Source organism: Carassius auratus, chromosome 9 (assembly GCF_003368295.1).
Source record: "Carassius auratus strain Wakin chromosome 9, ASM336829v1, whole genome shotgun sequence".
Lineage (NCBI taxonomy): Eukaryota > Metazoa > Chordata > Actinopteri > Cypriniformes > Cyprinidae > Carassius > Carassius auratus.
This window is the reverse complement of record NC_039251.1, coordinates 3859716-3885992: the sequence shown is the minus strand read 5'-3', so window position 1 is coordinate 3885992 and position 26277 is coordinate 3859716. Positions and strand designations below refer to the sequence as shown.

At 36.7% G+C, this 26277-nt stretch overlaps 2 protein-coding genes and 2 long non-coding RNA genes across 6 annotated transcripts; 2 read left to right on the top strand and 2 right to left on the bottom strand.

Moving 5' to 3' along the window:
* The first annotated feature begins 4164 nt into the window (after positions 1 to 4164).
* On the top strand, positions 4165 to 8000 carry LOC113109255 (uncharacterized). The gene is made up of 5 exons (XR_003292909.1): positions 4165 to 5190; positions 5333 to 5408; positions 7274 to 7607; positions 7714 to 7786; positions 7913 to 8000. It is a non-coding gene; the product is annotated as an uncharacterized LOC113109255 (long non-coding RNA).
* Positions 8001 to 8270: 270 nt separating this feature from the next.
* Positions 8271 to 11916, top strand: LOC113109205 (G2/M phase-specific E3 ubiquitin-protein ligase-like). The gene is made up of 7 exons (XM_026272863.1): positions 8271 to 8422; positions 8523 to 8609; positions 8705 to 8958; positions 9070 to 9198; positions 9504 to 9638; positions 9763 to 9877; positions 11319 to 11916. Exons 1-7 carry the CDS (start codon positions 8314 to 8316, stop codon positions 11459 to 11461), a joined length of 972 nt encoding a protein of 323 aa, XP_026128648.1. The 5' UTR covers positions 8271 to 8313; the 3' UTR covers positions 11462 to 11916.
* A 955-nt stretch (positions 11917 to 12871) lies between these two features.
* On the bottom strand, positions 12872 to 15885 carry LOC113109241 (uncharacterized). Of its 2 annotated transcripts, XR_003292892.1 has the most exons (5): positions 15630 to 15885; positions 14208 to 14905; positions 13400 to 14050; positions 13255 to 13299; positions 12873 to 13171 (listed from the first exon to the last, which is right to left on the bottom strand). It is a non-coding gene; the product is annotated as an uncharacterized LOC113109241 (long non-coding RNA). The 2 variants fall into 2 exon arrangements; XR_003292891.1 differs by having other exon boundaries at positions 12872 to 13299; positions 15630 to 15884.
* Positions 15886 to 22143: 6258 nt separating this feature from the next.
* LOC113109202 (uncharacterized) lies at positions 22144 to 26049 on the bottom strand. Of its 2 annotated transcripts, none has more exons than XM_026272856.1 (5): positions 25919 to 26049; positions 25076 to 25210; positions 24750 to 24905; positions 22609 to 23618; positions 22144 to 22492 (listed from the first exon to the last, which is right to left on the bottom strand). In XM_026272856.1, the coding sequence occupies exons 4-5, from the start codon at positions 23531 to 23533 to the stop codon at positions 22245 to 22247; spliced, it is 1173 nt and encodes a 390-aa protein (XP_026128641.1). In that variant the 5' UTR covers positions 23534 to 23618; positions 24750 to 24905; positions 25076 to 25210; positions 25919 to 26049; the 3' UTR covers positions 22144 to 22244. The 2 variants fall into 2 exon arrangements, with proteins under 2 accessions (XP_026128641.1, XP_026128642.1); XM_026272857.1 differs by lacking the exon at positions 25919 to 26049 and adding an exon at positions 25709 to 25812.
* Between the last annotated feature and the right edge of the window lie 228 nt (positions 26050 to 26277).

Below are 26277 nucleotides of genomic sequence, written 5' to 3'. Positions count from 1 at the left end.
TCCTGATTTACATATGATAGTAAAAGATGGCTGTAAATATTGTTCTTTGAACAAGTAACAAGACAAACTGTATGCATTCTAAATTAATTAATTTAAACTTCTGAATGTCAAACTTGGTCAGGACAAGTGTAATATGTTCCTCTAGAAAGCGGTAAACTGCACAATCTTTGTATTGCTTTGCAAGCTTTTTCTCAGTCGGTATATTTTCAACAACTTTTGTTTTATGTTTAAACAATATATACCAATTATTACAAATTATATATTTATTTGAAGAGAAATAATGCTTATATATAAGCATCCATGAGAGTAGCACCTGCTTGTGAAAATGACTAACTGGAACTTTACTTAATTCAAAGTTGCATTGCAACAAGAAAGCAACACCATCCATCTTTTCAAAGATTAGATTAAGAATTAAATACCACATTTTATTTTGGTATTGAAAAGTCATACAACATTTTACATGGAAACAGTAATGCTAGTAAACATATTTGTGAATCTTTGGGGGTCTGAAATAGATGTTGCTCAATCATATTAAAAAGTATACACATAATTTCTTCAGAGAAATAACTGATGACATACAGTACAGACTTGAAGCTTTCTTTTTTCATTTCAGTACAGAGCAATATATAGTAACAGAGGCTATTGAGTTATTCTTTGTATATTGAAATCAATTTCAGATACTGATTGGTTCATGTTTAATAATTCCTGAATAATGATGTTCATAAAGAAAAAGATTATATTTTGTGTTTGATCAGTCATCTGTGTCAGTGGTGTGCAGCAGACACACAAACACCTAAACGGTTTAAATATATCTATTATCCTGCTCAAAAAGACCAAAAACATTCCAGATAACATGAAGTAAAAAACCCGTATTTTCGGGTCGAAGCATGATTTAAACAGTTACAGCACATTCACACGCAATCGCTTTCGCAATAATGCATTCAAACAAATGTAATCTTACAGTGTTACTTCATCTGTATCTGATTTTGAATGAGCAGAAATCTGTAAGAAATGCATTGATCTGTAGATAAAATAAAAAATGTACTGTTATTTTCATCACAAACAAAATTTGCACAGCAGAATACAGTAATTATATTAATGCTGACATCCATGTTATTAGCTTGGCATGTGGTAGGAAAAAAAAGTTTTCACACAATAGCCTAAGCCACTTTGAAACTTATTAAAATTTTTATTTTAATATAGGCTATGTTATGAACATAACATTTCAAACATACTGAAATACTTTAGCCACAGAGCGAAGGCGGAGCGGTGTTTCTGGTATCACTGAGCGCGGAGTGGAGTGGGAGCGGGAAATTGTGAACCCGGAGCGGAGCTGGAGCGGAGTGATAATTAAATGCTCTGAGCGCGGAGGGGAAATTGTTGCCACTCCACTCCGCTCACATACTCTGGTCCCAATAAGGCTGTTGACTCTTGCAGCTCCAGGTGTTTGAACTTTGGTTCGAGGGGTTCTCTGTGTTCTCCTTTTCCTTGTCGAGGTAAGCAAGGTTAGCCTCCTTGTGTGCGCTTCTCAAATGGACTTTCAAAGTCGTAGGATTTTTCTCTTTCATAAATTGTCCACATATTTTACCACCTTCCACTGCAAGACACTTGCTCTTATCTGACACACATCATATTCAGAGTGATCCCAAATAAGACTCTGCCACTTTCTTCCAACTTTCGGTAACACCATGATGCATGATATTAAATATGATTCACACCTTAACAAAATATACACATTTAACACCCTATAAAAAATTCACACCCCATTGAAATTCCTTTACCTCTTACAAAACCCACACGCCGAACCAAAACTCTACACATCTTCTCTACAGAATTCACACTCTATACAGACACCACAGCTGTAAGTTAGACTACAACATTCACACCCTATAACAGTTACTAAATTTACCTGTACAATAACCTCCTCATCTGGACTGAAGCAGCACACATTCAGTGTAAGAGTAAACACATGACATAACATTATTTCATATTTGAATCACAGCTTAAATAGTATTTTGACATCGACAACCCAAGTGTATTTTACATGGAAGTATATTAATGCCAAATGTATTTGAATTAAAAAAGCTTATTGAATTACAAGAATTGAAAAAATATGCAGTGCAATAGCCGTACCTGCATTTAAATGCTTTGCATTTTTAAGTCTTGCATAATTATGGGCTGAAATTCAACATGGTTGTATATTTAAGACATGAATATTTCAATTAAAAACATTTCAAACTGGTTTTCATAATCAAAAATTCAAGAATTCATATTCACCTTTCAGATTTCACTTCCAAAATATTCGATCTATTTAAAAATACAAGCTATAATATTCAACAGGCAAGTTTCAGTCCATTTTATTTCGCTTTACAAATTCGCTTCCACAAATTCAGTGGTTCAAATTCGACAGTAAATTCAGCTTTTCACATCCGGGAACAACAGGAAAATCAGTAGATTACCGATCACAATCTCATCTGCTGTAAATCGTCTTCACCGGCAGGGGGTGCAAGCGCTACTTTGTCTTAACAAGCATCAACGAAACCGTCACGAGAGGCCTTCATAAAACATCATTTGACGAAATGGACCGAGCGGTGAGTACAAGTTATGATTTTATAGGTCAGTATGCTGTATTTATATGCGGAAAATTAAGATTAAGACCCAATTCATTGTTTACTCAAGAGTCTAAGAGATTCCTCTTGTTACCCCGAGTACGCAAGCTGTGTTTTTTTTTTTTTACTACAAAGGTGACATATTGTGATCAATATAAATCCATAATTCTCTTGCCTGTGGTGTTTATATATTTTTTCAAGTAAAACCACTATAATACGCTGAAATTGAGTGTATTGTTTGGTTATGCTATGTTTGGTTAATGACAATATACTAAATAGCACCATTTTTATATATTATATAGGACCATTAAATACAACCAAATCGCAATTATAAAATAAATCTGCCACTTTTAAATTAAGTTACATTTCTACCAGTAGATTAGTTAATCTCCGTCTTTTAATTAAATAGGACTTGTCACTGCTATGTCCAGGTAAGGGCTTAATTTCTCAAAAGCATCGTAGTCATAAGCAGATGATAGAACTAATGTCACAGTGTTTCCAGCAGCCTTACACTCTATTCATATTCTGCCTGCAGGCCCCGCTTTAATCGCGGGAGAGAGAGAGCTCCGGTAACGGCTGCTCTGAGCTCACAAACACTGCCGTATCGAGCATTACATGCAAAATGAAATAAAAATGAAATCGAACATTTTTTAAACGCAGTCATTTTCCTTCTGAAATACAGTGATGAAAAACACCCGATCTGGTATTTGATTTTGAAACTTGCAGTGGTCATGTTTATTTAATGAAGTCAAAGCCTTTTTGAAAATCAATTTTTGGCGGTCAGATTTCGATGGTTTTCAGAAAGACAGTTCTGTATCTACATTAATAATTTTATATCTATGTTGACGTAATATTTTTTAAGATACTTTCCATCTTCCATCCATGCCGTGTTTGTTTTTCACAAGGGAGACAATGAAGTGCTGAGATCAGCAAGGCACCTTTTGGCACTTTTGACACAAGAGAGAGCTGATGGGTCTTCTACTAGTCAGGGTATAAACAGGTATTGCTTTTTTTTATTATTAAATGGCAACACATACATTGTGGTCAAAATGTAGATTTTTGTTGTTGTTTGGTCTGTCAGATCATCTCATGTTAGAGGCCAAACTCCGGGGCCATCTTCTGTCCAAACAGAAATGACCAGGTAAGTAGAAATTGTATATAACAATCCTCGCCTATTATAAATCGTAGGTCTGTTCTGACTTCCATGTTACAGTTTTTAAAACCGGTCCTTTCCTGGATTGTTCTCAAATCGTAGAGGAAAACGACGTTTCACTGGACCATGTCCTGTGCCCATAAAACCCAAACCATTTCAGGTCATGTTCCATCTGCTGCCAGCCCAATGTGAGCGGTCCCCTAGTGCAGTGCTTCTCAAACTGGGGGTCGCAGAATGATTTCAAGGGGTCGCGAGTTGGTTTGAAAAAATTCAGTATTTTCTGACTACAAAAAATATTTTTCAATACTAAAAAATTAAGATTACAAATAAATATTTTTTTTGATTTCTAAAGACAGAACTGATTAGAGATTTAAAAATATATATATATATATATATAATTTCGTGACTCTAAGATAACGTCACCCTGCACCGACTGATCGCTAGTTATCAATACTGCACGCAACTGCACGTGGAAACTGCAACGGCAAGAATGGATAAATTTGTAATTTGCAAGGTTAGAAATGTTGAGAAAATTGTGGACAGCCTGAATCATCTGAACCGTGTATCTCTACAAAACACAAGAGCTAGACCCGTTCTGACCAATGTAGGAAACGTCGGAAATATCAAGAGGAATTCATAAAGTATGGATTCACTTGCTCTTCTGTCAACGATTTGGACCATTCTCAGTGTGTAATCTGTTCAGAAGTGCTTGCCCATGAAAGTATGAAGCCTGGAAAAACGCAGAGACATTTGGAGACGAGAAACCCTGCTTGTGTTGAAAAACCTATAGACGTTTTTCGCAGAAAAGAGAAGGAATTATACAGATTCATATTTGTGTGAGCAGACTTTTTCAGCTGTTACGTACATGAAAAAAAAATACAGATCACGTCTTGATGTTGAGGATGATCTGCGAGTAGCCGTATCCAACATCAGGCCACAGATTACACTTTTGTGCACCGAAAAACAAGTGCACCCATCCCACTGTAAGGTAAACCTAAATACAGTAAATATTATGAAAGTTTGTTTCCGCCACGTAAGAAAATATTTGAAAAGATAACTTTTTAAATCTAAAAATTGCGAGTTTAAATCTTGCTATTCTGACTTGGTTTTTCATAATTGTGAAATACAAACTTGCAGTGTGAGTTATTAAGTTATAAATGGTATAAAATCGCAATTACCTTTTTTATTTTGTTATTCTGCAAACAAGCTTCCATAGGAAGTGGATGTGGATTTAAAACAACTTTTTTTTTCTGTTTATTGTTTGTGTATTCTGTGGTATTGGGTCGTGAGTTCTCGTCGATGTTTGTTTAGGGGTCGTTGGCTAAAAAGTTTGAGAACCACTGCCCTAGTGGTCCAGATCAACTGCTCCATACACAGCAGGACTGGGACCAGAACTGCACTCTAGATGAGAGTATGACTCATCAGGAGGTAATGTGCCATTACACTTCCCCTCAAAAAGAACCTGTTCACTTATTTATTTTTGTGAATTGTCATATAGATTAGCGATAGAATCTAGATTAATTAATCTTTTATAGTTATGTTTCTTTTCTGTTTTTCTTTTTTTTAACAGTTATGTGATAAACTCATGGAATTGTATCAAAAACTTGGTGAGGTAACTGGTGCTTGGCTTCTTTATAAGGCAGCAGGTAATATTTACTGCCTTCAGTAATTGGTAGGCCTAGCTGTCTAAATAATTAGTTATTAATTACGCACACATACATACATGCATACACACAAAGAGAACAGTACTGTGCTGAAGCGTTATGCACATTTGATGTTTTATAAGAGAAGTCTGCTTTAGTGTGTTAATAGGAAATGTAAGATCTATCTATTTATCCATATATATATATATATAAGGGGTGTAATGGTACACTAACATGACTGTTCAGTATTAACCTCGTTATCGAAGTCATGAAGTTACAGTCAGCTGTGCAGTAAAGTATACACAGAGAGCACTCTCCTGCACATTACTATAATATTAAAGGGATCGTTCACCCAAAAATGAAAATTCCTTCTTCATTTACTCGCCCTCAAGTTGTTCCAAACCTGTATGAACTTTCATTTGTGGGTGAACTATCCCTTTAACAGAACCCAGACTATTAAACTCAGTTGCCTTTTTTTATTTTTAGATTTAATAATCAACACTCAAATAAATACTATAAAGAGAAACATGTAAATTGCACTTAAGGCAGGTTTTGATACATTTATAGTCAGAATACTAATCATTGTTATATAGCTCAACACGTTTAGTTTTTTGCAAGTATCATGCCTTTATTGATATTTTTCCATGGTTGAAGCACTGGCTGCAAGATTACATGTAAACAAAGATTGTCTGTTATTTTTCTTCTGCTATTTGTTCTGTTGTAAACAGCGTTGCATTATCATGTGCTGTGCCTTCTGAATTAGAGTGTGGATCGCCTATGACAGACTTTATTCATTATCTGACTATGCACTGAACCGTGTCGTCCATACCGTGATGGTTCAGGCCAATTAAATGTACCGTTACACCCCTACATAGTGCTTAACAAATTTATTAGACCACCTGCCACAGAGAAAACAGATATTTTAGAATCTGTCAAAACTTGTTTAAAACTATTTGACAATAATACTGTCATTTATTAGGCAAATAACAAACTGAAAATGTAATATTTGGTATGCAGTCCAAATGCCAAGCTGGCATTCATTGTTTTATGTACAGTACTTTTCCACAGTCTCTGATGACTTCCAAATGATTTCTAGTTGTTCCTAAAGACTTGCTTTTGATTAAACTTTTGTCCAATCTACTGTATCTTTCTGTAATAATATGAAATCCCTATATTAATCAGCTCATCTTCAATCACTACACCTGGCCTCACTCCTCGTTCCCACGCCTCTCGGCCCCGCCACACTCGCCACACTTTCAATCCATTAAATCCCTAATTTGTTCAATAGAATGCAGTCTATACTTTGACTTGGCCAACTGTGACTAAATAGCTCAGTTTACACAAGCTGATGTATTAACATTACAAAACATAAATTATTTTTAGTTAGTTTTGGGCAGCTGTGGCACTAACCTTACATTGTGTGGTGGTCTAGTAAGCGTTGTCGTAGGCTATATATATCCTTATATTATTATTATATAGAACATTTGTATTAAACATGTTGTATTAAAGGCGATAAGTGATTGATTATTTCCCTCAGCAGAGACACTTCAGATGTGCACTGTTCACAATGATGGTTTTGAATGTCTTGATCTATTATTTGAAATCACTTCAAAAAAGTAAAATACCATTAATGCAACATGTGCAGCGCAAGTCTGGCAAATAGGCTACATTTAATTAATGGTGAGACATTTGTTTGGCTCTCAAAAATTATATAAAGATTTAGATTTTATGGCCAATGCATTGGTTATTGGCTTTCAGATACAAAGAATTATCGGTATCGACCAGAATTTTCATATTGGTGCATGCCATATATATATATATATATATATATATATATACATAACTGTTGTTGGTGTTTATACTTTTAGGGGGTTGGGGAAGCCGGAAGCTTTCACTTGTGGCACCTGCAGACTGTGGGTACACAGGCAGGCTTATCAAAACCCCCAAAATAGGGGAGAATTCTGTCCTCTATATAGCTCCAGTACAAGATGAGCTCGATGTCACTCCCTTGCCACCATCATCAGAAGCAGTCCGAGATATGCCTAAAGCAATGTGCAAAAAATACTGTACCCACTTCAGATCCTCACAAATCACATTAAGACTTGTTCTGATGTTGTTGTGGTCGAAGATGGAGATGAAAGTCAGGATGAAACTCTGCATGATCCACAAGATGTGGAAAGTGAAAAAAAGAGCAATGAACAGGTAAATTCTCTCGGTATTCTTGCATTTCTTGCTAAATGTAGTTGGTCAAATCCTGTAGTTGAGGCAAAAAAGTTTTTAAGAAATGGTTGGTTATTCTATATTATAGGCTTGAGTCCTATTTGTCTTGAAGAAATGGCCCTTGACATCTTGGAAGTTCATGCCAGTGAATGTGGGGAAAGGTGTGCATGCCAAAGAGTATTACTTTTGGCATAAATAGAAAAATATTTATAAAAGTACAGTACTCTTTACCTCATATTAGAAGCAGAATTTTAATTGTTGTTTTTTCCCACTTTCCTAAATTTTAGATCTATGGATGATGAAAATAACAACACAACTGAGTTGTCATGTATGGATAATGAAGTGAACGACACTGCTGAGTTTTTATACGTGGATAAATGTACCGGTAATTGAATTTTTTTTTTTTTTTGTACAGTGCAAAAGAGGATGATGTGACTGTTTTTGACATTGTTCTGTTGCTGACATTATAAATAAGTCTTCATTTTTATAGTCTATCTTGAATTTATGGTAAACAAGTAGAGATGGAAAAAATATATACACGTCTATTAGTGTGCAACAAAGCTCTTTTGATTTTGCATGATTGTTTATTTTTTTACCAGATTGGAAAACCCATCCGGATCCAAAAGTAGCTATGGCTTTGTACAGAAGGGACATTCTCAGACTGCATGAGACAGAGAAACCTCTTTAAATGTGTATGGACTTGAGAACGTGTGCTGAAGAACAGGAAAGGCAACTGATCAACTTCTACAAGCAAAGAAATGTAGAGTGGGCCTGTCCTGTCAAATGTCAACTTGAAGGTACAGCCTAGAGAAAATGAAACTGTGTATGCTATAAAATATGCAGCTTATAGTGTATCCATGATGTCAGCTTTAATAACTGTATTTTCATTGATTTTAGGGGATGCTGCAGTTGGTGATGGAGTCACCAGACACTTTTTTTCTACAATTCTTGAAAAACTGAAGTATGGTTTCAGTTTGAACTTGGGTATGCAGTTAATTAGTTGCACTGAAAAATGTAAATTTTTTGAATTAGTTATTTTGATGGGATTTACTAAAGCTGATTTGCAATTGAATGAACAGGAAACACAGGAGTTACTTGCCTCTTTGAGGGACAGCCAGACCACTTGGTGCCCTCATCCTCACAATTCCTCACTGAAAGTGACCTCTTCCTAGTAGCGGGGAGAATGCTAGGTCATTCTTTTCTGCACGGCGGCCCATGTCTCGCAGGGCTCAGCAGAGCTTTTGTTCATGTTCTACTTCAAGGTTCTCAAGATACTGCCACTTTGCAATTGGAGGACTGCCCAGATGTTGACATACGGGAGACCATCAACTTGGTGTGTGTGTGTGTTTATTTATTTGAAAATGGTTTGGAAAATGGTTTGACCTATTTGGAATGTAATGTTGTTGCTGGTATGTATGTGTGTTACAAATATTTGTATTTTTAGCTCAGTGGACAGTCTCCATTGAATGAGGACCAGTCTAGTAAAGTCCTGGATCTTTGTTTGTCTTGGGATCTTCCTGGTCCAACAGAAGAAAACAGAAGGTGGCTTTACGAACGTCTGCTGTCACATGCGGTAACTAACATTTGTGGATCGTATCCACTATCCTCATTTCTATACATTTCAATCATATTTTGCAACTAATTTTAATTGAATACATGGTAATGCATTTTGTATTATGCTTCTAATGGCACTGTTACACAGGTGTATAATAGTTTTTTACTAATTTACTGTTTAGATTGTGTGTGTGTGTGTGTGTGTGTGTGTGTGTGTGTATATATGATCTTTTAATTTTTATCAAAAACCTTGTTAGTATGTTCTGTCTGTGTTGAAATTTTAATCATCTAAGAAATTTGTTATCATTTCTTTGTATTTTGTAGGTTCTCGGGAGAAGAGTACGCCAAATCAAGCAACTGAAACGAGGACTGAAAGACACTTGTGTTTGGCCTCGTCTAACTGAGAGGAAGGATGTGGTATTCTTTCCCAAGGAATCGGAGGACTCATGCACTCCTGAGGTAAGGCTTTCTTCTCCAGAAGAGGACTACAAATAGTTTTTCCCTTAAACATGATATCAATAGCCATTTTTGGCAAACATGAATACATGACTGATTATAGACTCTCGTTCTGTCTCTTGTTTAGATGCTGCTTTCACACATCTCCTGTCCTAGAGAGAGTGATGACGAAGATGATGAAGAATACTCAGCTGATATAAAGGAACGGATCACAGGGTATTTAAAGCAGTTCATTGAGACAGGTATGTGCATTGTCAACATTCTTACACAGTTTTTGTTTTAAACAGCAGTTGAAGTACAAGTGTAAAAGCCTAATGTAAGAAGCTAGTCTTCCATGTCTCATTTTTTCTCAATGCTAATAATGGCTAGCAGGTGAGTGGAGGCAAGGCTTTTTTTATCCCCAAACAGCAACATTACACACTAACTAAAGTTGAAAAAGTGGAAAAGCATAATAGGACCCCTTTAATATACTGTACAGTATATTCACATAGCTATGTGAGATAATGTGCTTGTTAATGATTGCTTATGAACTAGTTACATAAAGATTAACAGATTATTTACTGTAAATCAAAGTGTTTACAAATGTCATTAAACTTGGAATTTATATGATTATGCAATTTAAATAACATATTAATTCATAATCACAGCCTATAAGGTCATTAATTTAATATGTTTGCTCATCTTTTGTTGTGGTGTGTATTTTTTATTTTTTTTACCCATCATTAAATTATTGTTTTTGCTGTGCCCGATATGAAGTTGAAAATATTCATAATTTGTAAATGTTTATTATTAATCATTTACTACCTTTGTGTGTGTTGGACTTAACGCTAATGTAACAATACTTGTGTAAAGGGTGGTTAGTTAAGATTAGACTCCTTTACCAACCCTTAAAGCTACCCATACCAGCAAACCTGTCCCTAACCCGTATCCCACCTCAATAGCAGCTCGTGTGTTTGCAATAGAAGATGAACATAATAAGTACATTGTACATGATATTTTTTGACGCAAGTAGTTTAAGACACCTAATATAAAGTGTGACTTGTTCATTCTTATATTCTTACATTTTTCTCTTAAACATCCAGATCACTCATAGCTACATTTCCTTTTTGCATTTGTACATTTGTAAATGTAAAAAAGTGCATTACTGAATATATGAACTGGAGTTTGATGACATTTGTAGATTTTCAAGAATTTTTGTGTAAAATTGTGTCATTACTCACCCTCGTTCCACACCCATAAAACTGCAGTTCATATTCGAAACACAAATGAAGATCTTTTTGATGACATCTGAAAGATTTCTGTGCCTCTGTTGACATCTATACAACGATCAATTAGATGCTTCAAAAAGTTTCTAGCGATCGTAAAACCAATCCAAGGAATAAAGCAGTTTAGTTCAAGGGCTTATAAGACCAGTTTGAATTTAGGGTGAACGATCCTTTTAACAAGCACATCTCATAGTTATAGCTATGTATGTTCTCATGATTTGATCATTATATAATGCTTATTAAGGATTTATTAAAGTTATTATAAAATGCTACCCCATCTTTAAACCCTCTGAAATTCCATTATATGAATCTAATCACAAATATCACAAGGGAAAGACTAGAGTTTGATTTTCTGAAGGAGTAAACAATAAGACAATTATAATTTTAGGGTGAAATTCTATAATTTCTGTTATTTCAGCATCCAGCAAGGACTTAACAAACCTTCTGAAGTTCTGGGTCGGATGGGAGCAGATGGAGGCAAATATGGCTGTGGAAATTGTGAAAAGTGATCTCCCAAAATCCTCTAGCTGCTTCTGTGTTCTCCGGCTCCCAGGGCACTAAAACAGTTTCCAGTCCTTCAACAAGGGCTTGATGATGTGCATTGGCACAATGTGTAGTTTTTAGACACATGTACATGTTACATTTGTTACACAGTGATACACACTTTTATTAAATGCTGTTACTGCACTTAGGACCAACGCTTTGTTCAAACCCAGCTTACAGGTTTTTTTCTTTTTCATTTTTGGGATTGCTTTGTACATGATGCTTGTTGATCATGTTGCTATTTTTTTGATACTATGCTATAAGATATAGTACATTAAGTAATTGGTTAATGTTCTGTACACGCAGTCACTTATACGGTCAACTTGTATCGTTCCACAATGGTTTTCTTCATGCATGGGCTCATGCAGTGGTATAGACATTGTTGTTCCATAGCTTGTCGGAATTTGCTAAATACCATTAAGTACTTTATTCTTTTAAAGTATTAGAATTTATGCAAAATGTATATTTAAACGTGTTCAATAAAAGTACAAATATTCAAAATAAGTCTATTCTTGAATAAAAAAATCCATAATCCACTGTGCTTATCACTAACTGATGGAATGGTCAAATTAAACAAAAACAACATTCTTACATACAGGTTTTTTTTATTCAGATACTTTAACGTATTGAGTACAAATATTAATTCTTTCTTAATTGCTTCTGCTAGAAGTCTGCCTCTTTAAGGCTAAAGATGACAATCACATTTATTCCATAATCGATTGGCAAAAATGAAGTGCAGCTAGATAGATGTCCCAGCCAAAAGTCTGTGAAGGTCCTTTGGGCTCAACATTTTCTCTGAGTGCTTCTATTTGCTCATCAGTCGGGGGACATTGGGTTTGAGGCACAACAATGCTGGAATGTGCATCAACATCAGTCCACTACTCTCCCAGTCTATCTGTGGTGTGCTGAATCCCTTCAAACAATAACACAGCATTTTATGTCACAAATGAGATACCAATTACAGTTCTGAACAGAGAATAACGTTTCATCAATACAGTATAAAAATGTACAGATGAGTAAGGTCAGAAATATTAAGGTGGCCACCTTCTTCCAAAGCATGCAGAACATCGTAGTAGACATTTGTCACTGATGACCAGACGTCTCTCCACAACCTCTCTATACTGAAAAGAAAAGTAATATGTCAGTTAAATCTAACATTTTTAGGCAGATGTTATACTGGTTGATAAATCATAAAAGTGGGTAATAATAATAAAATTGATTTTCAACAAAAAACTATTTTAACTCACCGCTGATTGTGGACGCTCTTTCCTGAAATAAAGCTTCCTCTTTCTGTCCCACGAACTGTGAACATCAGGCGAGCCACGTCCACATTTTGACACCCTGATCTCCTCGTACCCTAAGAACATGGATGTTTAAGCACTGAGATTGAAACGCATTTCTCAGAAATGTTAAATTACTCAGTGCAAGATTCACAGACATAAGCTCCTGTTTTACAGCTTAAGCTAGTGCTAGACTAAAATACATTTTGAGCTGTTAAAACTGAAAGCAACTTTTACTGGAATATCATAACATATGTCAGCGCCACAGTTTGGTCTTAAGAGTGTCGATCATTTCATTTATTGAACTTGAACTGAACTGAATATTATGAGGAGATCTTACTCTAGATCAGGTCTACCTGAGAGGGAAGCCAAATGTCTCCGCTGCTTCTTGAAAAAAATCCAAGGTGGTTTTAGCAAGTTTATTAGATGAAGCTCCAAGATACATTATCTATTAAACAGAGGAAATTATTTGCCGGATGATTAGTGAATAGAATATAGAGAAGTCAAAAAATAGTTAATAGTGGGCACTACCTTGCGTGAAAAGCCATCCACACCCCAAAGATGACTATATTGTAGCTGTAACAAAAATATCATGCAAATGTTTTAAAAATGCACTCAGAGCTCTGGAAAGGACTGCAACATGCAATAATGGAGTAAACAAGCCTGACAAACTTACCGAATCCGTTTATAGTTGGTGTCAATGTGCATTATTGACCTAGGACCTGACACTGAATGGGTCCTTCGTACCACGCAGCCCAACTGTGCCCTTCGGGACATGACTCCCACTGTATCTGCCCTGACCCGGTCGAACTGCTCTTGGTGTCCTTTACAGCTGCTCTCATCATTCTGTATCCACACTGAGGCATGTGTTGCTTTACATCTTTCACACAATCATCTAACTCTTCGTCCGTGAGAGTGCTATATCGCGCCCGAATGGAGAGGTTACATTCAGCCATTCGTCTGAAAACTGCGCGTGTACTTACTCCAAGCATGCGAGCAATGTTTGGAACAGAAAAGTTCATGTCCAGGAGATTGGTGATGTAGTCTGGTGAGATTAGAAGACGTGGTCGTCCCATCGACCCTGACTCCTGCAGAATAGTCGAAGTGCGCGTCTCCCCGTCTGACAGGTTTAGTCGAACTAGTCCAACAGTTCTGTGATGCCCTCGAAAATATCAGCTGGGATGGTAACTAAATTGGTCACAGCACTTAAAAAGACTAATTCTTGAGAGCAGATGAACTCCAGGTAGTCCATGTCAAGGGGTTGGCGTCCAACAGCATTTTCCAAGCGTGAACGGAGTCTTTCCAAAACATAATCCAAAAGCAAATGCTAAAGGGAAATTATAATAGCATGTTAAATACCTCAGTATTGCTGGCCAGATAAATGAAATAAAAAATGACATCCTTACAATGAACAAACACTTCACTAAAACACACTTTTAACAAATTATTACTTTAAACACTTAATATAGGCCTAATCAACTCACCGCTCGGTCCATTTCGTCAAATGATGTTTTATGAAGGCCTCTCGTGACGGTTTCGTTGATGCTTGTTAAGACAAAGTAGCGCTTGCACCCCCTGCCGGTGAAGACGATTTACAGCAGATGAGATTGTGATCGGTAATCTACTGATTTTCCTGTTGTTCCCGGATGTGAAACGGTGAATTTACTGTCGAATTTGAACCACTGAATTTGTGGAAGCGAATTTGTAAAGCGAAATAAAATGGACTGAAACTTGCCTGTTGAATATTATAGGTTGTATTTTTAAACAGATCGAATATTTTGGAAGTGAAATCTGAAAGGTGAATATGAATTCTTGAATTTTTGATTATGAAAATCAGTTTGAAATGTTTTTAATTGAAATATTCATGTCTTAAATATACAACCATGTTGAATTTCAGCCCATAATTATGCAAGACTTGTATAATTGTACATGTTGAAATGTACAAGAGACTGTTGTCCACAAGACCATCGAAGCAGACGAGAGGGTAGCTGTGGTCATGTACTAGGGCAGGAATGTCAGCAAACGTGGATGGAAGATCTTCTCCTCATATCTGACAGGTTTGAAGAGGTGTTGAGGACAGATGGTAGGGACTCATCCTGCGCCGTCACATTGCCTCTGTTTAACATCAGCTTCCTAAAGATCTACTTTAACTGGACGACATTAGGGTTGTTATTCCAGCCACCTTAAAAAAGAAACACAAGATATACGAGTATAGTACACAGATATTAAATCCATGCTTTAAAATGTTTTATGCTTTTAAAAAAAGACACATTAGAACTAGCCACCCCTGAATGATCTTTCTACATAAGTTAAGTTGAATGACATTATCACACACTTCAGACTGTACCAGTGGTGATCAATTCTGAACAGATTCGGTCAAGACGACGTTTGGAGTGTCTTAAAAATGATGTAATAAACATTATATACATTATTATATAACTGGCAGAAACAAAAACTAAAGTGACATTTAATCACATATTGATATATCAATCTTATACACTTTGAATTATTGTTGGTCAGTGATACACAGACCATTTGAAGATGAGCTGGAAAGTTAAAAATGTTTGGCACAGCAGCATCTTTAATCTGGACATTGTGCCCCGTTCTGTCAAAGTCCTCGCTCCTGAAGAAAAGAAACATTCTGTGATTGTGGAAACAAACTTGTGAAAAGCTTTGGGTCAACAACAATCTTGTAATACTATTATGTCATAGCCTCGCTGTTCCTGAACTTAAAACAGTGACAGGGACATCAGATATTTCATTTTTTCTCATGACAATGGAAAACCTGTAAAAAGCTGCAGATGAGAGTCTACGAATGAGTATAATGTCCCAAAAACATCTAACCCTGATGTGTGGATTGAAGAGAAAGGAGGAGAGTCAGATGGACAGAATCACAGATACTACACCTGACAATGTCTTCCTTTCATCACATGTTAGGATCCTGTGTACCACATGCTACGATTCTTTCAGAAAGCTCAAGCAAGGCTGTAGTGTCTGCAGTCTCAATCTAAAGAAATAAAAACCAGGAGTAACACACACATACACTACACAGATGTATATACAAATCTGAATTGAGTTGAATTAGGACTGAGTATTGACACAAATATTTATATTATATTATATGTATGTGGTACATAGCAGCTTAGTTGCTACTACATTATTATAATATTGAAGATTCAAATTTAATTTATATAGAAACACTTAAATTGTAAACAAGGATCATTTCATTAAATTAAAGTTACAAAACTATTTTTACATAACAGTTAAAAAAAATGTAAAGATGTATTAAATATTGATTAAACATTACAATGAATGTAATATGGTGTATCTATTTATCAAAATGCTCCTCTCCAGAAGAGAGAGTGCTCCAATTGTGTCGTCACAACATGCGTCTCGTTTCTGTGTCTCTCTAAAGTAACAGCATGATGCAGACCAGTGAATTAAATATAGATTAAACTCATTCAGTGAAGTCTTCCCATCTGTCCACAGGAATGATGACCTGGAGGATACAGCACTCAGGAAAACCAGCTCCTGAACACAGATCAATTGTAAGAAGTCCACATCCACAGACATCTGTGAAAGAGCGTGCTCCAAACGTGACTGAAGTCTCCCTCATATCTGCTCTAGAAGTATCTGTACCTGTACAAATAAAGACAGCAGTTCGCTCGGGAAAAGGAGCAGAAATGACACGACTAAAATAGTTCATACTCATGAGGTACTTCTTTTGCAAAGCTGACACTTGGTCACTCGTTGTTGTAATTTATTACAAATATGCACATTTATTCACACACAACAAAATAATAACACATTAAAGAGTTATACATTTTTTGTGCTGCTTGCTTAACTTGTTGACAGTTAAGCTTAACATACCCTTAAAAATTAACTATGGTTTTAAAAGTAAAGCAAAAAACCAAGACTTCATACTTAAACTCTGGTAACCACAAATTAACCATGTAATAAAATATTTTTAACACGACTGACTTTATTTAACATGAATCAGTCAAAACATTGTATGTTACCAATTATAAGTGTTTCACTGAACAGAAAGAGAGCAAAGAATCAATCCTCAAAGTCAAGAACATTATCATTGACTTCAGTCTAGCAAGAGTTCAAGCTCTCTCAAAAACTCTGATTATAATCACTGAAGCTGTTTACACTGTCAAATTAATCTCTTACTCACATTGTGTGCACAGCTCTACATTGTTGTTCATGAAGAGAGAATTCACCAGAGAACAGCAAGCGTGCGTTCTGCCTCATATTTTCTTTTCTTTGGTAAATCTCATTCAAGCTCCACTTGGTTCAGAAATCTGAGGTGTCTGTCTGAAATCTGGTTCCGGGAGCAGCAGTATTTCGGCGGGGTCCCTCTGGTCTAGTTCTCCGAGTACGTGTCCAGTAGAGCCGTGTGTTCATCCGTCCCTGGAGTTATGACGCTCACACCTCGTCCAGACTGAAGACAGAAGAACCTGTGGATTATAATCAGTGATAGTGTCTACACTGAATGTGAAATCTCCAACAGCAAACGGATTCCTGTTCTATTTCTGACAGAGTCCGAGCTCTTTACAGGACGCTTTGTCACTTCAAGCTGTTGCCGTCCCGTATAGACACGGTGATGCTACTTTTACACCAAATATACTTTAAAACAAACACCAGAGACCGCTTAAAGTTAGATGTGATATTGGTATACACTTTTCTAAAGTCAGTAGCATTTGAGGAGAATGACTTAGTCAAAAATAAATTTAATCTAGGTGTCAGCTACAATGCATAATTGAATTGAATGTTTGATATTTATTAAAATAAACTGTAATTCATATGTAAATTATGCTACTTTTTCACATGGGTTCAAACTTAAATTTGAAGCTCAATAGCATTTGAGGAGAAAGTCTTGCAGTCATAAAACAATTGTAATATGTTAATTCAGGTGTCAGCTACAATGCACACCTTATACATTTTTAATATATATTAAAATAAATTATAAATAATTTAGGTAAAAATGATCCCGTTCATCACTTTCAGGCACTTTCCTGTGAAAGTTTTTTTTTTTTTTTTTTCAGGTTCCCTTACGAAAATTACCTATGGTTTTAACAATAACACCACAAATGATCCTTCTTTTAGCCATGGTATCTGCAAATTAACCATGGTTTTGTTACTTCAAATAATAATTTAAGTATTAATATACTGTAATATATTTTTTATTTTTTTATTCAATAGCCTTTAAAATGACTTAAAATGCATTATATATAAAAAAATTAGGCAATAATGACTGGTTAATAATAACACTGTTAATATACATAATGTAGGGAAATACAAAATAAACAGTTTATGTACATGTTATTACAAATGCCTGCAAAGGGAGCCACATGCCATGTAATTGCTGCTGTTACACTTACAGGACGATCAAATCCTTGTTTAGGCTACTGACCAAACATTTAATTAAAATATTCACTTAATTTTTCAAGAATCTTTCAATCCTTCTTTTTGCTATAGATGACACAGCCTTTATAATTTATTCAACAAAAAACGTACATATCACAACCCTTACAAAAATAAACCATGGTTCTATCATAGTAAAACTGCTTAATTTCCTTTTGCATGATTTCTGAATGCTTGAGACTATAAATAAATTAGAGTCATAATAAAGTTATAGCCATAGATTAAATGTCGAGAGCTACAATTGTAATTTGTAAATAATACGATTTATTCATTTACTTTTTATTTGATTAAAGTTCTATTTTCACCCGTATAGTAGGTGTTTTTATTTTCCATCATCATATTTGAGGAAGGGGGGCACAACAATACAATCCTGCTTAGGGCACACATTTGGCCAGCAGCGGACCTGAAAATACAGGTCTATAACACTTTGCCTTAAAAAAATCCATTGTGCTAAATTTCAAATGTTTAATATTCAGTAAAAAAAAATAAACAAAAAAAAAATATCGATATCAATATCTGCTCTCTCGGACAAATAAGGATTTCTCACTCTCTGCTGCTCTGTGTTTCACAGAAATCTAGCTGAATGACGTCATACCGGACAGCGCGCTCCATCTGCCGGACTTTCAGCTGTTTAGAGCGGATCGCGACACAGAATCAACGGGGAAATCGTGCGGCGGTGGGACATGCTTTTACATCAATGAACGCTGGTGTACAGATGTAACTGTGTTAAAGAAGATGTGCTGTCCTGATCTAGAAATGCTGTTTGTCAACTGCAAGCCGTTCTATTCACCGCGGGAGTTTCACTCGTTCATTCTGGTGAGTGTTTACATTCCTCCGCAAGCGCACGTGAGCTCAGCTTTACAGAAACTCGCTGATCAGATCACAGAGACCAAACAACAACACCCGGACTCTGTTTTAATCATTCTCTGGGACTTTAATAAAGCCAATCTCTCCCGCAAACTGCCAAAATACAGACAGCATGTTACATGTCCCACAAGAGACAGTAATATATTGGATCACTGTTACACCACAATAAAGGATGCATATCACTCTGTTCTATGGGCAGCTTTGGGACGTTCTGATCACTGTCTGGTTACACCGTCCTACAGGCAGGGGTGAAGCTAGGGGGGGCACTCCGATCGTAATCGCGATCTATTATAAATAATAATAATAGTTTCTTAGATTTTGATCAAAATGACCTCGATCGATCATAGCAAAATGATTACATTCCGACTGCGAAACTATCGCGACAATTGAATCACTTGTTACTTACAGGCAAATGCGCTATCGCGAGAGCTTGCGTAGCATACGTTTCTTTCCAGCATTTGTAAAATGTCGAGGACTGAGAGACGAGAAGTGAAGCTTCGCTTTTGTGTCTGGTTCAACTCGTGTTTGAGCACACAAACACATCTTTTCAGGTGAGTTATTAAAGTCAGATAAATTATTATTTTAGTTCCGTTCAACTATTTGTGTCTGAAGTTTTATCATTGTCCTGTTTAACAAACAGATAACGTAGGGAGCAGTTAACTTAGCTAGCTTCATATTAGCCGACTCAGATGCTCAAAACTATGTTTATTTTATCTCTGAATATATAAATGAATATATAAAGATTTTATATACAGTAACGTTACTTTTCTATGTAAACACGCTAATGTTAGATGGATGTGAATAACCGTTGTGCTCTCATCATATTTGCATCGTCATGCGCATGACGCAGAGTTCTAGATCTAGATAAAGTCAAGATAAAATTAGGTACCTACAACAAAAACACCTAATCTCTGCTCAATAATAATCCTACATTTTTTTTGCCGTTTTTCAAACATGTTAATGTTGATATGTTTTGCTTATGTTTTGATTTGTATTTATGTCAGTCAGTCAGTGAAATGTGTGGAAAATTAAGAGAGAGGCAGAAAATATAGCATCTTTCTTCAGGAAGAGTAGCAAGAAGCAGCCAAATGACTCTAAGACACAGGTGAATAATAGGCAGGATGAAAGAGAGAAAGAACAGACTGACACAGAGAGTGAAAGAGAAGAATTTACAGAGAGCACAAGCACAAGAGAAATGTAAGGTATCATGACGATATCAAGTGAAAGTCCCTCTTCTCGAGATGAAACATATTTTAATAAAAATAAACACATACATACAAAGGTTACACACTCAAATGTTAGACTAGATTAAAATATAAGCAAATGTAGTAATAAGTTGTCTATTTCTGATTTTCAGGATACACAGTTATGATGATCTATATTAAATCTGGACAGTTCAGGATATAAACCTATCACTGAAAATATCACATTGATTTTCAGTGCTGTGTAAACATATAAACTATTGTCTTAATGTCCTTTGGATAAAAACGTCTTTTGCTGAATTTGTTTAGTTTCCTTGAAGCTTGTTTCTTCTGTTCATCAACACTGCTCCACACATTACACTTCCATGCATTCATTTAACTTCACATCACTGATTCCTGTAGCGGCTCTTATTCACCATCAGCTGATCCTGAGGAAACTGAACTGACGTCTAAATACTGAGAGTCCTACAATAAAACACACAGACAGTCAGATATGAGTATGAGACATTACTGCTGTCACATCACATCAGCAGATCCAGCTCAGAAACACACAGTATATTCATATTACAGTCAGAGATATGAATCAGAGTATGTGAGCGGAGCGCGGAGTGGAGCGTGTGATTTTGACTGGAGCGAGGAGCAGATCTTTTAAAAGTCGGAGCGTCGTGGTTTTCACTCGCTCCAAGAGCGCTCCAGCACCGCTCCGTCACGAGTACAATTCATGCCAACAGCCGGAGCGGAGTGATAATTAAATGATCGGAGCGCGGAGGAGAAATTGTTGACGCTCCACTCCGCTCACATACTCTGATCTGATGAACAACTGATCATAGATTAATAACAGTGAATGATCAACAACTCTCTCTTTATCATTTACACACAGAGACACTGGAGGAGATGAACATATTCATATATTCATAGATCATCACAGAATTAAACAGTTTAAAGTACAGAAACTAAAGTGGAGCTGAATTATTATCTTATATTCTCCAAATATGTCTGTTACTAAACTTTGGCCATTTTAAAATATTTAAATAATAATATACTCACAGTAGACTAATGTCTCCGGTTTATAACGTGGATCATCTTTCAGATCAGAGAGTAACTTCACTCCTGATTGTCCTATATTATTCAGAGACAGATCCAGTTTTCTCAGGTGTGAGGGGTTTGATCTCAGAGCTGAAGTCAGAGCAGAACAACCTTCATCTGTGACGTCACAATATCTCAACCTGTAGAGAACAATGACACAGTGTTAATTGAGGGCTTGAGACGAAGAACCATATAAGTCCATATTTTCAATTTTTGAATAATACATTTTTTTTTAATTTGGACTGAATATTATATTACTTTTTTTTTTTTTACTTGAAGATAGACAACAAAAGCCTCCCAATTCTAATGAGACTGGATTTTTTAGTATCAATCTTAAAAATAAAAAGTTAGAGTAATTTACATTTCTGGAATGTGGAAGAACAGTATATGTCCAGTTAATGTGGAATAACAGTATAAGTCCAATTAATCATATCAATTTAAACCACTGGAGATTTGATTCCTTTATCTTAGTTTTAATACAGTAACAGAACCTTAAAGAAAATATTAAGCATTTCTTTCTTTCAATTTTTTTTATTTTTTGCCAACGTAAATCACAGAACAAAAACGCGGACAATACGGTACGAACAATGAACAATACATAGGCCTACTTATAGTACAGAAAATAAACGTCAGTACAAACAAACCGTACATACAATAAACAATAAATACAAACAATAAACAGTAATAATGGTAAAGAATACATATGTACAATAGAGACATACATCATCTTCATTCCATGCTGGTTCTATATGCTAGTTTACCATATACGTCTTCCTTTTTTTGGTTCTAAATAAAATAAAATAAATACCTATATATTCCTAATATACAACATAAGATAAGGCATACAAGATAAGCTACAACTACTTTTATGATTAATTTCACACAACATACACAATATATCCCACCTTTCCCTGCACATGACCTACACATACCAGGCTACTCTTCACATTCTAATGTCCCATAAAATGCTTGGGCCTCCGCTGGCATGTAGGCTAGCATTTTCATAAGGTCACGGTGCTTCTCCTTCTTGATGGGCAGAGGGTCCTCGTAAGCACGAGCATACGTGGTGGAGAACAAGGGAGCTGGAGGTGGTTGATTCTTCCTCTGTTTGGTGATCAGCCAATGCTTCCATCCCTCGTAGAGGCTGTGGCTCCCTTTTGTGTGGACACACCATGGATCAGTAGCTGAAATCATGATTCAACAAGAAATTCAATAATGATTCTTCCTTCACACACATATCCCCAACACTGTTAATCTCAGAAAACCAGTTTAGTTTTAGTCTAGTTCTTTAGTTCTTTACCTGTCACTTTCAACCACATCATGGATGTGATTAGGAAGCCAGGTGGATGCTTTAATGTTGCATCAGGGAGCTGCCTGAAGTCCGCACATTTCATCTCAATTACTTTAAATGGATGCAGCTGCCTGGCTCCACGGATCATCTCGGCGACATCGCTGGGGGTGTGGAGTGTGGACACCTTACGCCTCTTGTCCAGCGTGGCAAATGAACGGTCACAGGGAAGGAAGGAGTGACCAGACACCATGAACTTCTGCTCTATCTGACTGAAGTACCCTCTAGATACGAGTAGGGCCATGAGGTTTAGGACTCGCCAGTTGTTGTTCTGCCCACAGCATCGGTCACTATAGATGATGAGCTTCCGTTCCTTTGCCTGGACTAGGGGAGCGAAAGATGTTTCTGCCCACTTCAAAAGACAGCTTGCCACCTCGATGGAACCTCTGTGAGCGATGCCCTCATGCCAGAGGCACATTGTAGGAGGTTTGTCAGTGCCCATCTCCTGGATACAGAGGTTGTAGTTGGCCAGCTGCCGTTGATAGTACACGTTGGAGTGTGTCAGGTTTGGCGTGTACACTACCCCCTGCATGTCGATACAAATGACATGGCAGTCATCATTGGCTTTGGCCCACTCTGTGTCAGCCTGCAACTGGGTGTATGCTTTTTCGGCTTTCCGGTGGTGAAGCTCACTCTTGGCTGTGATCTTCAACCTTTCTCCATCTGTTGTAGTAGCTACTAATTTTGAGAACAGGGCGTCACATTTTGCACAAGTATCACTTCTTGGCTGCCCAAAACTGAGGTTTTGCTGCTTGAAGATGTCCCTATAGAGCCAGAACTTTGCAGTGGATGCTGGATTGTTTTCCTTGTACAGGCGGAACATGCGGAGCAGGTTTAAATCAGGGCTCAGGTACTCCCTCTCCACATCTCCCTTCATCCGTGAGTAGTGGTTCGGTTGGCGTGGGAAGCTCAGGATGTGCTCTCTTATCCCCTCTCTCACTGCAGGATGAATGCTATGAGGCCTAAAAAATAAACAACACAACTCATGAACAAGGGAAATATAATAAACTATGCTGGTCTGTTTTGCACAATTGCATTGTTTCTGTGACAATAAAATTTAATATAATTGTAAACTTTTCTCTAAACTATAGGATTTTGTTTTTCACAAACAATCATTAATGGGATTCTCATGATTTAGCATTAAGCTTTGTATTAGTAGAAAACCAGTAGTATTTTCGAATTACCATGCTTTCCTCCCTCATATCCCCCTGAGATGAGAGATTTATGTATTTTTTGTCTGGAAAAAATCCTCATATGATGCAAAAATTGTCATTGTTTACATGCACACATTTTGTTTCAATCTAACTGAATTCATTCTGATTGGTGAATCTGAATGTAGTGTTTACATGAACGCTAAACATGTGATCGATTGATGTGTGCGTTTTAGCATTGCGAAGAAAATTCCTGCTCCTCCGTGAGAGATACGAGACCGGTGCGTCTCACAGGTGTCGCTCATCAGTAATCACGCCACCGGCCTTGCGCCGTTCTCCCGCGGCCCTCAGTCTCGTCCTGCTTGCCACAGTAAACACAATGAATGGCAACTGTAGAATGCAAAAGCCTAATCCCGGACATTTTGGCCGATCTCGAAATCCCGGGATCATACATTACATTTGCATAGCACTTTACCTCTGATATCGATCTCAAAGTGCAAAAATATGTTTCCTGACTGGGCAACAACAGTGAGCTGAATCCTAACCATTACAGTTTGTGCATGCTGGCGTTATAGGGTGGCAAGGCACCCGACGCCCTATAATGCCAGCGTCAAGTGCACCATTAGATCAGGGAATGTTGTAGGGCAACTGATGCTGACATTGGTGCAGCTTTAAAAACTAATAGGACGAGAGCATGAGGTCCTTCCAGGATTTTTTTTTTTTTTCTTTTTTTTACCTGTTCTTATGTTTTCCTCTGAAGTCCTCTAATGGAGACCTGACTACCTGCTCTGTTCCCTCAGACTGACTGCCTAACTTTTCTTGAATAACCTTTTCAAAGATAAGTAACTTTAAATAAATATGTTATGGACAATGTATCTAATTAAAATCATGCATGTAATAAAAAGTTAACAAACGGAAAAAGCTAGGCTGTTTAAAACTTGCCTGTAGGCGACTGTTGGTCAGTTGAAAGACTGACATAAATGTGAGCTTACAAACAGCAAGTCTTTGACCTCCTTGTTGCACATGGTACTTGAAGGTGTACTTCCTCTTAGTATTCTCAGTGTTGGGCCCACGTGGTCGTCTGCGACTCACCTTGTGCTAGAAGTAAAAAGACATATTGGGATGATCAGTGATCAGGCACATGTGCAGTCTTAGTGAATTAAAGGCATACAGTAGTATTCAATTCACTGGTTATTTTATGGGCCTACATTGTAATGCATTGCATACTGTTGACATGATATGGTCATGAATTGCTTAAGTTAGCATACCTGCTCCAAACCAGAGAGAATGATAGCCTGCTGCCTCTCATAAGAGACAGCATAAAACTCTGTGAAGAGCTGGAGTTTTCTTTGGTCTGTTAGGCTTGAACACTGCCTGGGACATGTCTCCTTGCACGCCTTTCCCTTAACAGAAACAGTCACATTAGCGTTTTTGTTTTTTTGAGCTATAAAACACTAGAGCTATTAGCAGCTATTAAGGTTACTAGCTAGAATGTATAACAGCTTACACAATCAATGCATTTTTTTTTATTATTACCTTTTTTTTCATTTATTTTTATTATTTATTAAATAACAAGTAACAAGCATAGCATAGCATACAATATTACAAAAACAAAGTGTTACATTAAATGGTAACAGGGATCCAAAAATTATATCAAAATATTTTAAACACGTCAATGACTTTTTTTTCTATCTTTTTTTTTTTTAACCAATTTCAGTGAAGACATAAAGCAGTCAAATTCTACTCTAAACATCTTAAAGATTGGGGATGAATTTACATATGTTTGTTTATGTATATAAAATTCTGCCAGCAGTGCTTATAACAAAATCAATGAATGGTAAAAAAAAAAAAAAAAGCCTAACATTACTGTAGACGCAGCTGGGCTGGTGTTACAGACGCACCTAAAGCGTTTCGATTCATTTCTCCGTGATTATGAGGAGTAGAGAGACATGTTTAAAACGTCCCCTGAATCCTAATTTTCTCAGCTTTCATACGACATGACTTGAAGCTTTAAAAAGAGTGAGCTATATGAATGAACTGTAGTAGACGATGACCCTCTGTCTGTAACCGCTAACTTTATGTAGATACTTTGTGTACGGTTTTTCACTCACCTCTTTTGGTGGACTTTTTCCTCGTTTTTGCTCTCCTCTCCGGTTCACATATGGTTTCCCAGCATCCCTCAGAGACTTCCTTGCCCTGTCCTTCCATTCATTCATGTTCGCTCTCCTTTTTTTGCCGACGTTTTGTCTATTAACCTCTTGAACTCTGGCCACGCCCTAGGACCCACCGGTGGGTCCGCGGGGAGGTCATCATACTATTTTTTAAAAATCTATAAACTGTGAAGCACAAAACTAGTCATATATGGTATTTTTTGAAAGCGTAGAACCTCTGCTTTCTTGCAAGTCCCATGGTATTTGCATTAATTTTACATAAAAGAAAATAATAAGGTATAAATTCGTTCTTCCACAAC

Bases quoted from the DNA above. Each gene is read 5' to 3' on its own strand.
- LOC113109205 (XM_026272863.1), top strand. From the start codon at position 8,314: ATGTGTATGGACTTGAGAACGTGTGCTGAAGAACAGGAAAGGCAACTG. The intron at 8,423-8,522 runs GTACAGCCTAGA...CATTGATTTTAG, and splicing joins TGTCAAATGTCAACTTGAAG to GGGATGCTGCAGTTGGTGAT. The intron at 8,610-8,704 runs GTATGCAGTTAA...TTGAATGAACAG, and splicing joins TGGTTTCAGTTTGAACTTGG to GAAACACAGGAGTTACTTGC.
- LOC113109202 (XM_026272856.1), bottom strand. From the start codon at position 23,533: ATGAAGGGAGATGTGGAGAGGGAGTACCTGAGCCCTGATTTAAACCTG. The intron at 22,493-22,608 runs GTAAAGAACTAA...TCATGATTTCAG, and splicing joins GATGTGGTTGAAAGTGACAG to CTACTGATCCATGGTGTGTC.